At 44.7% G+C, this 12,643-nt stretch overlaps 1 protein-coding gene across 8 annotated transcripts in view; it reads left to right on the forward strand.

Annotated features, from left to right (window-relative positions):
- DNM3 (dynamin 3) overlaps positions 1–12,643 on the forward strand; it is a 188,016-nt gene that overhangs the window by 5,941 nt on the left and 169,432 nt on the right. For all 8 annotated transcript variants that reach the window (XM_075937047.2, XM_075937053.2, XM_089780631.1 and 5 more), the window contains exon 2: positions 10,104–10,177. In XM_075937047.2, coding sequence (XP_075793162.2) covers positions 10,104–10,177 — 74 coding nt within the window. The remainder of the gene's footprint in view (positions 1–10,103; positions 10,178–12,643) is intronic.

A 12,643-nucleotide genomic window follows, 5' to 3' on the forward strand; every position in this document is an offset into this window, starting at 1 on the left:
GTTAACATCTGATGCTAGGCTAGTTAATAGTGATCTTTCTGGGAAAATATAAATGTGGAAGAAATAAGTAGAAATACCACATAAGATTCTAGTTTTGCTGATCAATCACGTTTGGTTTACAAGTGGCACTTTATTGTTTTATGCGGCGTTGTAACAGTTGGGGCTGTGTTTTGGTCTGATTACTGTATTGGTGTTACTTGGCAGGAAATACAGGAGGAACTTTATGCGACAGTATTCCAAATTCAGTCTTTTTTAGATTTTTTTTCACTTTTTTTTCCTCATTTTTTGGCAAAGATGTTCTACTGGCATGTGTACAAACGCTTGTACAATTCGTAAGTGTATGTACAGAGCCAAATGTGTTAAATACTGGTATAATATACCAGTGTTTGCCAAACTTTGGAAACTAGAGATTCACTTAAGGATTGAAAAAGCCCACCCAATGCGATGCCCCCCTCAACTTTGCCATATATTGGAGTGTCTTAATTTATGGTGTTTCTTCTATGCGCTCCTCCCTCTGGAGACCATTGGCATGTAAATCTTTATACAGGTTGAACCTCTCTAGTCCAGGACACTCTGGTCTGGCAACCTCCCTGGTCCGGTGTGATTTGGGTTAGTTGGGTGTTCGCTTATTATTGAGGTGGCCAAGTTTCCCGTGGTCCCATAAACTTTATTTCCAGCCAAGGCTCTGTGCTGTTATTTAGCTCTAATTTTCCCCTAAATTAGTCAGCTCAAACTTAGGCAGACATTGCTGCTTTGCTTATACCTGGGGCAGGCTTTGACGGTTTTCTTGGCAAATGTAACATACTCTCTTAAGAGTCTGGAGGAGAAATGAGAGGTGGTCTGTGCCTCTCTGAGTCCTGCCCCCAGGGGGGAGCGTTTGTGCCACACACTTGGAGGAGTGAGATAAGAACAGCATTCTTCTATTCTGCACATACCCCATCCTGATGGGTGACTGTAGCAGAAATAAACATGTGCACAGACTAATAATCAAGGAGTCCAATGTGTGGGAGCTAGTGGGCGAGATAATCAAAGACACAAAGAGTATTGAGGTACCTGTCTGCTATTGCAAGCCAGAAAGATTTGGGCACAAAGACCCTTAATACCTTTGAGGAGCTGAGCGTACTGCTTGGTTCTGAGTCACTGACTTCAGTGGTGCTTGATCAAAACCCTGACCCCGATGGTGCTTTTGGAAAATATCCCCAGGAAGCTAATGAGTAATATTTAAAAGACATTCAGGGCAAACTGTACGTAGCGTGAATGGTTTTACAAGGGGAAAAGCCAAGTAGAGTCTTGTCCAGAGGAGATTCCATTCAGCAGAGCGAATGTTTAAGATGGCAGCCCTCTTACATGTTGTGTGCTCTTCCAGACGCTCTTTATTCAGCTGGAAATAGAATAACCTTATTTTCTGACTTCTGTGAATATTGAAGTAGTAATAATCAGATTTCAAAGCCGGAAGCTCTCTTATTTCCTACGCTGCTTAACGCAATTGGCATGCGGCAAAGTAATTGCTTTATAAGGGATGTGAACTTTGAATGACGCAATGATAATCAACAGTCAACCATACACATGAGGGTTCAGGAGGACTCGGGTGAGTGCTGTAAGAATTACTGGCAATCCTTTAGAACGTAAGAATGGCCAGACTGGGTTGGACCAAAGGTCTAGCTACCCCAGTGTCCTGTCCTGACTGTGGCCAGATGCACCAGAGGGAATGAACAGAACAGGGAATCCACCTGTCGCCCATTCACAGCTTCTGACTAACACCATTCCTGCCCATCCTGGCTCATAGCCGTTGACAGACCTAACCTCCATGAATTTATCTAGCTCTTCTTTGGACCCTGTTATAGTCTGACCCTGGGACAGTTGCTGCCTTTCCCCCCTCTCCTCATTGATGGACCTGTTCTCAGGGAAGTTGGTCTGCAGAAGAGATCCTCCTAAATATTTTTTTGGGGGTGTGGGGTGTTGTATGTAAACTCTGAGGACAAGACTTTTGGGATTGGTGGTTTTTCGTGTGTGTGTGAAGAAAAAGGAGACAAAAATCCTTTGTTCTCTCGAGAGGAGAGAGTTTGGGACTCTGGATGCAACATAATCCTAGAGTATGTCATGTTTCATTATTTCCTTTTTGGGATGTTTGGCCTTCTTTTGACTGAAGGACCGTTTGCCCATGGGGACAGAACATCCTTTAAGCTGGTATAGTTATTTTTCAGAGAGAATAAGGGACATTTCTGGTTTGATGTAACATTTTATCCTTGTGTGATTGTTCATATTCTGACTCAATTGTGTATGATGTCCCGGAAATGATAGTTAAATAATGGATGTCAAATATGAGAGAGAAATGGTTTCTTGTCGGAGGCAACTTTTGGTCCAGCTTGGCCAGATCCACCCTACATTAATATTTTGCAATTCAGCCTTAGGGTTGTGGGGAGACCTAAATTTAACTTAAAATGTTGTCCATCTCTTGAGCTTGCAACATGCAAGACTAGTGCCAGCTTTCGTCAGTAATGTCTTGAATTTCATTGCGCTTTGCAGCGGCTGGAATGGCAGGATGAGTGAGCTGTGAATATCTAGTGTGAAAAACTAAAATAATTGGTTTTTAAAACTCCCTGCTTTTGCCTGTCCAACCTCTTGAAAGCGAGGCTGCCTTAGCACTGCAATTCCTATTGGATGGGTGTTGGAAAGAGAGAGAAATTAGAAGCAGTAATACTCTAACCTCTGAAATCGCTTTTCCATACAAAAAATGTGGCTCTGTTATTATGGTCTGACACCTCATTCTACCAGCGGCAGAAGCAAAAGCGTTCACGACATTTTTCAGCAACACAAAGGTCCCATTTCTGCTCCTGACAGAAAATGAAACGTCAGACCTTCCCCCATATTGTTAATTTAAAATTCTGTGTTGGCTGATGAGGGTCTCCAATCAGGGCATGCGTTTATGTTTTTTGGAGAATTCGTATGTGGATCAAAAAGATACCTTTTTTTGGTCAGAGGTTTTGATGGTGGTTCTGAGATGTTAGAATTAGTCGGGCTGAAGGAGGGCTTGTTTCCAGGGTATATATAAAGTGATCAGAGTTGAAATGCATAATAAATGCCATTCATTACATAATGGTTCAGGCCGTGGAACTGATATCACTACCATGTCTGTGGGAGGTTGTGAGTGCCTGTTATTTTTCATCTAATGATGGCAAATAGGAAATTCAGTACATTACGTCTGTCTGACTTTTGAGCGAAATAATTTCCTATTCTGACCTTTGCAAAGGTTACCACGCTTTATTTGAATGTTGAAGGCAATGTCTGTACAGAATTCTGATGTGATGTTAGGTGATACAGGTATTTTTAGTCTCTTGTATTTTACTGAGATGCAAAATCTCAGTGCATTTTTATATTTTGTGTCCGTCTTCCATGCGCACTCACCTGGTGCCAATTAGCCTTCTCAGGTGAGTAAACATTTTGGTGTTGAAGACACACATTTTACTCTTTAACACAGCCATTTTAAGACTTCCTGATTTTTTTTTTTTTCCCTACTTGGAATTGGGGGAGGACACCACCTGCATGGTAGATAAAAGAAAGTTTGACTTTGTTTTTACAAGAAAAAAGAACACTTTTGCGGGGCTGATATCACGCTGTCATGTTCTGGATGCCTGCCACATAGAATGGCTGTATGCTGTGAAGAATAGTTTGCTTACTTGCCTGCATCCCGATTTGTTAGTGCAGCACATAAAGGCACAGCTGAAGCAGAATCAACATGAACAGGGACGTGTTTCATCTCACCTCTTTATCTCGGCTCGTGGCTGGCATGTTGTCCTGGCTGTCATGGGACTGCTAGTGGGCAGCCTCGAAACGGTATCTAAACTCTTTGAAACCTTTCACTTAGGTAAAGGCGGCACGTTTTTAACATAGAACCCCTTCCAGCACACAGAAGGGTATTTTGAATGTCTCTTTATTTGTGTAGAAATAGAACTGAAACAGGAGTGTCGACACAATTAACATATGGAATTAGCACAGTGATATCACCAGTGGGGGGTGTGATTTTTTTTTTTTTGGTCCCCCTCCCCCCCAAGTTCTATTCAGGTCTTCCCTCCCTCTGGAGTAGCTGTTCTCTCCCCTTGCCCTTGACTGATGGAGAACTCCTCCTCTGAGACTAGACTCACTTTTTTGGCATTAATTTATCAGAAGCACTCCAATGAGCCCCTAAAAGGGACGAGGTAGTCATTCCTGTCCCACACGCTGACCAACAATGATTTTCCCGAAGATACTTGATTCCTGAGGGACATTTCAGCCAGCCTCTGCCATCCAGAGATCATGGGAGAAGTATGACCACAGGGGTTTCTAGGCCTGCGTCTGTAACGCATCTCTACTTTCCTACATGTGTAGGTCATTCACTTTTGCTCCTCCTTCCATGACCATTGCATTAGATAGGAGCATGAAGGAGACACCGAACTGGGATGATTAGAATTCTTTATCCTCTCCATTTTAGCTCATTAACAAGCTGGTTTTGGACTTAATTCTAGGTAGGCGTTGGGAGAGATCTTCAGGCATGTTGTGTCTCATTGTCACATCTCTTTCCTTCCCCTTAGGACTAGGGATGTAAAGTAGCGATTATTTGCTAATCGAGTAGTTGATAGAATTTCCATTGACTAGTCGATACTCACTTCTGTGCTCTGCCTTTGAAGTGTACAAGAGTCCCAGCGGGGGACTCTTCTACATTTCCAAGCTGACCCCAGACTCCATGTGGGCGCTTCCGCTTTGATATGCACAAGAGCACCAGTGGGGGACTCTACATTTCAAAGCTGGCATGCCTCATGGAGCCCGGGGTCAGATGGGGAGTCCCCAGCTGATCATAGAATCATAGAGCTGGAAGAGACCTCAGGAGTCATCAAGTTCAGCCCCCTGCCCAAGGCAGGACCAATCCCAACTAAATCAACCCAGCCAAGACTTAAAAACCTCTAGGGATGGAGATTCCACCCCCTCCCTAGGTAACTCATCCCAGTGCTTCCCCACCCACCTAGGGAAATAGTTTTTCCTAATATCCAACCTAGACCACCTCCACTGCAACTTGAGACCATTGCTCCTTGTTCTGCCATCTGTCACTACTGTGAACAGCATTTCTCTAGCCTCTCTGGAACCTCCCTTCAGGAAGTTGAAGGCTGCTTTCAAATCCCCCCTCACTCTTCACTTCTGCAGATTAAACAAACCCAAATCCCTCAGTCTCTCCTCATAAGTCATGTGCTCCATCCCCCTCATCATTTTGGTTGCCCTCCGCTGGACCCTCTCCAATCCTTTCTATCGTGGGGGACCCAGAACTGGACACAATACTCCAGATGTGGCCTCACCAAAGGGGAATAATCACTTCTCTGGATCTGCTGGCAATGCTCCTCCTAATGCACCCTAATATGCCATTCACCTTCTTGGCTACAAGGGCCCCCTGTTGACTCATCTCCAGCTTCTCATCCACTATAATCCCCAGGTCCTTTTCTGCAGAACTGTTACTTAGCTGTTCCGTCCCCAGCCCGTAACAATGCTTGGGATTCTTCCGTCCCAAGGGCAGGACTCTTCACTTGTCCTTGTTGAACCGCCTCAGATTTCTTTTGGCCCAATCCTCTAATCTGTCCAGGTCACTGTGGAGTCCCCAGCTGATCCTGGACTCCACGCAGTGCTGCCGCATTGAAATGCCGCGAAGAGTCTGATGCCGGGCTCCCCAGTACATTCAAAGCGGCAGCACCGCACGGAGCAGCTGAGCCCGAGCTCTGTGCGGCGCTGCCGCTTTTAAGTACCCCCCTTCTTCTCTTCTCCCCCTCCCCCCCCGCTGCCTGTATCTGTTAGGGGCTGCAAGGGGGAGGAGCGACTAGTCGACTAACCTGTCGACTATCTGATAAGCATTTGCTAATCGGATGGTCACTAGTCCTTTACATCCCTACTTAGGACTTGGTCCTTGGTCCCTTGGCACCACGAGGAAAGCAGCTCCACAGTGAGGCTGCAGGTGCTAGCGGCGGTGCTGTGAAAGAGCCTCGCTCACCACCTTCTGCAGAGCCAAGCTTCCTGCAGCCACTCCTAGGCAGTTTGCTTCTGAGCACTGGGAGGTGTTTGGATACCACAGGGATGGGCTCTACAGATATAGCTGGACGGAGCTGGAATCCCTGACTTGACGGGCTCCGTTAGCAGAAAAGGACACTCGCAGCCCAGAAGAATGGCTTGACGGCTCAGGGCCTGCCTTTCTCAGTCTACCCGCGCGGTGAGGAAATCATTCATGAGTTCTAGCTGGATGCAGAATTTTTCCTCCCCAGAGCAGTGCACAATTATATAAGCTGATTTATGACTTCTGGGACTTGCCTTTCATTGATTCAACACTCACTGAGCCATTATCCCGATTGTAGAAGGCAGATTAACCCTCAGAAGTCCCTGGTTCTGCACAACTTAGAACCAAACTAACTGTGATCTAGGAAAAACACCAGAGCTCCATGTCTGTTCCCTGCAGGTTACTGCACCAAGGCCCTGGGTAAACGGCGTCAGGATTTGGGAGATAAGTCCAGTAATGCACCATAGCCTATTGCTTCACTTGACTTGCTTCGTATTTTCTCGGCAAGATAATTTGGTTGTTTCTGGACTTCAGTATTAGAGAGTAGCTAGTATACGGCCACACTTCAGCCCCATTGGGGCTAGAAATGCAGCATTTTATAGCCACTAATATGACAGTTTGGGAGGTTCTATTGATTACTGGTGCTGTTCCAAGAAAATGATCTCATGTCTGTGCAGGGAAAATGAATGGTTGAAATACTGCTAAAAACTGTCAAGAAAATTAATTGGTACAGAAATGTCCACAGGGAGAGTTACACTGAAATGGAATGACAAAATGTTGCAAAAAGGGCAATGGAACATCAGTAACTAATTAAATAACAGTAAAAAAATCAGTAACGAGGCAAGAACTCAGCCAGTAAGGACAAAGATAGGTCTAATGAGCCTGCATAAATTTGTCAGAGCACTCGTTTGATCTGGAGAATATATATACCTTTGTAGAGTTACTGGACAAGGCGAGTATATTCTAGAAAATATATCTGAACAAAGCAAATATTCTGTATCCTAGCTTCCCGGACCTGTTACAAACTTAACATTGGACAAGTGTTATCTCTGTAGTGGCATTTTTAGGGAGGGGAAACTGTTTTCATTTGCTTTGTCATCACGAACTGTGAAATGTGGCATGTTGCCTTTTCACGTGGCTGCTTGCAAGCGTTAGTGATGAACAGGCTGTTCCAATTCACTGCTTTATCATGGACACAAGGGTTGGAAGTTTCAGTTAGCAATTAAACTGCTGGTCTCTCTTCAAAGGCACTTAATTATCTGCCCTAACTTCTCAATTATTGAGGGACAGTCTTCACTCATTAATAGATTTGCTTTCCGCAACCAACTCTTTGTGTTAACTTTCCATGAGTGGTGTACCTGGATCTTGTCGGTGATCTCCTATTCAGAGGGGTCTCCGGGTTAGGCTGTGTCAGCAAAACCAACAAGGAGTCCTGTGGCACTTTAAAAACTAACACATTTATTTGGTCACAAGCTTTCATGGGCTGGAACCCACTTTGCTAGATGCATCTGATGAAGTGGGTTCCAGCCCAAGAAAGTTTGTGCTCATGTAAATTTGTTAGTTTTCAAGGTGCCACAGGATCCCACAGTGATATCACAGCAGGTCAGACATGGGCTTCTAGCTACAGCAGGTTGTTTTTTTCAATAGTGATACTCTGCACAAAAAACAACCCCCCCCCCTAAAAAAAATGTGGGAGCTGAGGTGAAAAAGCAGAATATAAATGACAATGAGGTGATTGGCTTTTGGGTTACAAAGTAAGATAGCTCAAACTACCAGCTGTAGAAAAAATCTTGAGTGCTATTAGGGAGCTGAGATTCCACGTCTGGGTTGCTGCTAATAGATTTAGAGGCTGCAAATCCATGTTTATTCGCATTCACAGATGGGGATGCAGATATCTGCAGTTCATGTTTGCTGATGTGGGTGCATATGTGGATACACATTTTGTATCTGAGGCTCTAAATATATTGCCCGTTTCAAATGTCACTTGTTCTCTGGACCACTTCTCTGGCAGTAGACCCATAGGAGTGTAATTTTTCAGTCCCAGATTCCTTGGATGTCCGGTATTGATGCCAGACACACGTTCTGAAGGGGCTACAGATAAAAGATGTTGCTTGGAGATTGTATTTTCTCTTTGTTGTGTAAGATGATGGCAAATCCTGTTTTCTGATAGGCACAGAGGCAGTGCTGTCTGAAAATGTTTCTTGTCCCCTTTTCTGTCATCATATGCAAATAAAGCAATTGCCCATGTGTAACTGTCTCATAGCGCCTCTTCTTTAGGATGGCTTATAACCAGACCTGGCTTCTTCCACTTTGCGTGGTCAGATGTCTTCTCTCAATACTATTGTTTTAGTTGTGCCAAAATGCAGCAGAGCATCACAAGCCGAGCACAAGTTTCAGGAAAGCAACTCTCTTCGAATCTACAAATGTGCCGCGCGGAAACTGAGAACTAGCCTCCTTTAAGCTCCACCAGAGGAACCAATTGAATTTTGCCTCATCTCTGCGGTATTTCTTGTCTGCGAAGGGACCATTTTTAGTAACAATTGAACCAGGTGGGTTTCCAGACTGGGAGACCTCTCTGTGGATAGAGCAGTACTGCACCCTCCTTTTGGCCCGCACAAACCTGAAAGTATATGAGTATATGAGAGAGAGAGAGATGTATGTTAGACACACACAGCACATATATAAGGACACACAGATACCATTTTCTGATGGATATGGAGCTGTGTCTTAGAGCAGTGTTTCTCAACCAGTGGTACAAGTACCCTTAGGGGTACTTGAGAGAAGTCTGGGGAGGTACGTCAACACAAGTGAAATTTGGAGAAAACTGAATTTTTGTTTTAAGTTTCATAGCGCTGCTTTATTTTTGTACTTTTTACACCCCAAAATTTCATTGCCTGCCCGGCTACGATTAAGTTGTTTAAACAAATGTGTTGCAATGGTAGAAGAAAAAATTGTGTGTCTGAAAACTATCGGTACTGGAGTTATTTTTTTTTTTTAAAGGGGTACTTAATAAAAAAAGGTTGAGAAACACTGTATTAGAGTATTATAAAGCACAAGGTGTTCGGAGGCCATTAGTACTTATTCTCCTCGATCAATGTCTGTCACACTGGGACAAGTGTTAGAGCTACGCTGATTTGTTGTGAACTGTTGTGTTGTCTAAGGTATTAGAACTAATTGCTTTTGACACACAGTGATATCTATGTATTAATGTATTGAATTACCATGGCTTTTTTAACTCAATGAAGGGAAAGTTAACTGTCTAATTGACTGTGTGTATGCCTGCAGGGTACGCATTTGGCCAGGCAGTCCTACAATGAAACCTTTCATCTCCCTCCCAACAAACGACAAAGCTCTTGTGATTGGGTAGGGCGGCGTTAGAGGGAAAAACAAACACCATTTAATTCTTTTTAGGCTGAGAAATAAATCTGAGTTTTCCTGGCTGTCAGCCCAAATCACTTCCACTAGAGTGAGTAGCCAAAGAAAAATCAGAAATAAAACTAATAAAAATCCCCTTAATTTATGAACTCTTCCCTTGGCTCTGCATTTTAAATCCCAACTTCCATTAGGTTAGCTGGAAGAGAGGTAAGTCTGCAGAGTTTTAGTAACTGTGTTCAAATGACAAGATATGACTTGCAGATTGTTGAGCAGCTTCCAGGTCCAGCTTGCAGGCTAGGGACTCTGTAGGGAAGTGTTTGATCTGGTCACGGAGCAGTCAATCTGCAGAGAGCCAGCGTACAGCAAGGTGGGGGTGAATTTTGCTGCTCTGCCGTAGAGCAGACGACTCTCTGTGGGTGCCTGGCTTTGGCTCTTGTGTGTTGGGGTTTTTGAGTCTCAGAAATAGTCAGTGTTACGCTGTAGTCTTCCAGAAAGAGTTGTATTTCGTAATCGAACATCTCTGTGTGCCCACCATGAACGTAACAATGTGGAGTGTTGGGCTTTTAAATGAAAGGAAGGCTGCATGTCGGTCAAACTCCATTGTCAGGCTTTCTCGGTTGTGGTCCGACTCCCCTTATTTACAGTCTTATTTTTCTTGTAGGGATTTTCTTCCACGAGGATCTGGAATTGTAACGAGGCGGCCGTTGGTTTTACAGCTTGTCACTGCCAAAACAGGTAACTCACTTCATGTGTGTCTCTTGCATAGTTCAATATCCAAGGATTTTTACTTCAGGGTTTTTTTTAAAGTGTTATACACTGGCTTTGTGAGAGTGTACAGAAGCCTTGAGCGTTCGAAACTGACTGTTCAAAATAGGGTTTACTGTGGGGTAGAAAGGGTCATCTGGGTCGTAGTTTGTAATAATTTTGGCTAAACTTTAGAGCCTGCTATATTTTTAAATAGCTGTTGGTTGCTTTTTAATGACTGAACCTGAAAAGTAGGAAAAAAAGCGCTAATATTTACTAGTTATTTTAGGGGAAAAAGTAATGTTTAAATGTTAGATTAGATGTGTGTGCTCTCCATAACTCATAAAACTAGGTTTTAGGTTTGGTAAAATAAAATATAACCAAAAGGGCCACGTAGAGACTTCAGTGTTACATTTCAAGGCAATCAGTGGTGTTTGCAAACATGAGTTGTGGAAATTTCTGGAGAAGGGCAAAGGGGACTATAATAAGTTCCTGAATCCAAAAAAACTGTGCAGCCAAAAATTACACTCTTACTTTGGCACAGCATTGTGTGGGTGAACCTGACTGTCAGCATTCTACTTACCCCCGTGGAATTCCATCTGCCGCTGTTCCGTCCAATCCCCCCGTGTGTTTAAATCGTCTGAAATGTCTCAGTGTCCCATTGATTTTTTTAAACGAATTACATTGCTAACTGCGGTTAACTGGTGTGCTCAGTACACTTCACTAGCTTGTGCATAACACAAGTGTGGAATGGCTAAAATGTGGTAAAGAAAAGCAAACACTACCTGAAAGAGTGTGCAGGGGCAAGGACAAGCACTCGGGAGTTAAAATGTGTCAGAACTAAGGTTGTTGGTGCAACCTTCATTTAGCCCTCTTGTGTGACTGCATTCATGGCAAGTGTTGAATTACTTCATCAGATACCCTTCTCTGATTGGCTGCCTCCTGCACAGCCTCTCTCGGGCCCTAGTAACGCCTGAGAGCTCAGAGTGGGGCAAGCGCCCCATTTGTCGTCCCCATGTTAACTCTATACCCATCCAGCACAAGGGAAGCTTGCTTGTGTTCGCTGGGCTTTCTAGTTCCCTGACACCTCTAGTCTGTTAGCCGTTCAAGCAGTCTCCCAACCCTTCCTTTGCCTTGCAGATTAACAGTAGGTGCACTTCAATCCCCAAAGGATAGCCCTACAGTGACCAGCCCTTCATCCACTGGACTCTTGCAGACAGAGCACACACCACTTCTGTCTGATTCAGCTCAGGATCAGCACCTAGCTTGATCCGACAGCGCTGAGCTGTATTTACAGTGAAAGCCACAGTACGTTGAGTGTCCAAGTTACAAGAGATCAAGAGTAAGGATAATGGAACTAGGTTAGATCTAAAGCAAAATCATAACATGTCTTCTAGAAGCTAAACTTCACAGGCTCACCGTCTGCCTAAAGAGTCTGACCCCTAGAGTCCTTCGCAGTGTTTTCAACACAACTTGGTTGAGATTCTGTTGTCAGGAATGTAAACACGCGGCCCCTTTTCTTTCCATGTGCAGAATGGTGTGTGTGTGTGGGGGGGGGGTCCTTTGGTCCCCATGTGGAGTCTAGCAATATTTCAAGTGTATTGCAAGATAAGGTGCCCTTTACCATTGTGTGCTAGTCCCAGCTCACTTCCCAGCTCTGGGTCTATGCAGATCTGCTTCCATTGTCTTAGCTGAGCATGCTTAATCTACAGGCCAACGGGGAGAGAGAAAGGAACACCTTCGATCTGGCGGGAAACGTGCTTCTGCCCCTCTGCTGTGACTCGGAATCAAACGTCTTTTCACTGTCCCTCCATAACTCATTGTGCAGCAGCTGGGCATCCATTTTCGCACTGCTAGAAATGAAAGCCCAGGGCAGGCCCTTTCAGACATCACTCGGGAGTCTCTTCTAGACCAAAGGGTCCCTATCAGCATCAGGATATTCTCGTCATTCCCTTGCCATTTGGGTCACAGAGGGGGGAGAACCTTTCCTAATATTGTCAAGGGGAAGGAGACTGTGTCCCTGAGAAAGGGGTTTAGCAGCTCATATGGAGTTGTGGAGTCGAGGGGCTCCTCAGATATGAGGGTTTGGTAGCTGGTGCTACGGGCGAGGGCTGGGATTGGACTGGAGCAGATGGTTACAGAGAGTTTGACAGCTCAGGTGTTGGTGCCGAGCTGCTGGCAAACTCTGGCACCTGGGGGCATGTCGTGGACGGGTACGGGAGGGTTGGACTGGTGGGAGGGGTCCTCGTCACGAGAGGCCGCGGATGGCCTGGCATTTTTGTAGTAAGGGATGGACCTTGTGCGTTGGCTGGAAAGGCAGCGGATCAGGTGTTGAAAATGAAACACTTCAGTGATAAAAGGCTGCAGGTGTTGGAAGATTCACTTTTAGTGGGGTTTTCCTGTGCTTCCTCCTTTTAAAAGCAGCCTTGGCAATTGCCTGGCTCTGTTGTAGTGATC

This window comes from Pelodiscus sinensis, chromosome 9 (genome assembly GCF_052426305.1).
Source record: "Pelodiscus sinensis isolate ZL-2025 chromosome 9, ASM5242630v1, whole genome shotgun sequence".
Taxonomy (NCBI): Eukaryota; Metazoa; Chordata; order Testudines; family Trionychidae; genus Pelodiscus; species Pelodiscus sinensis.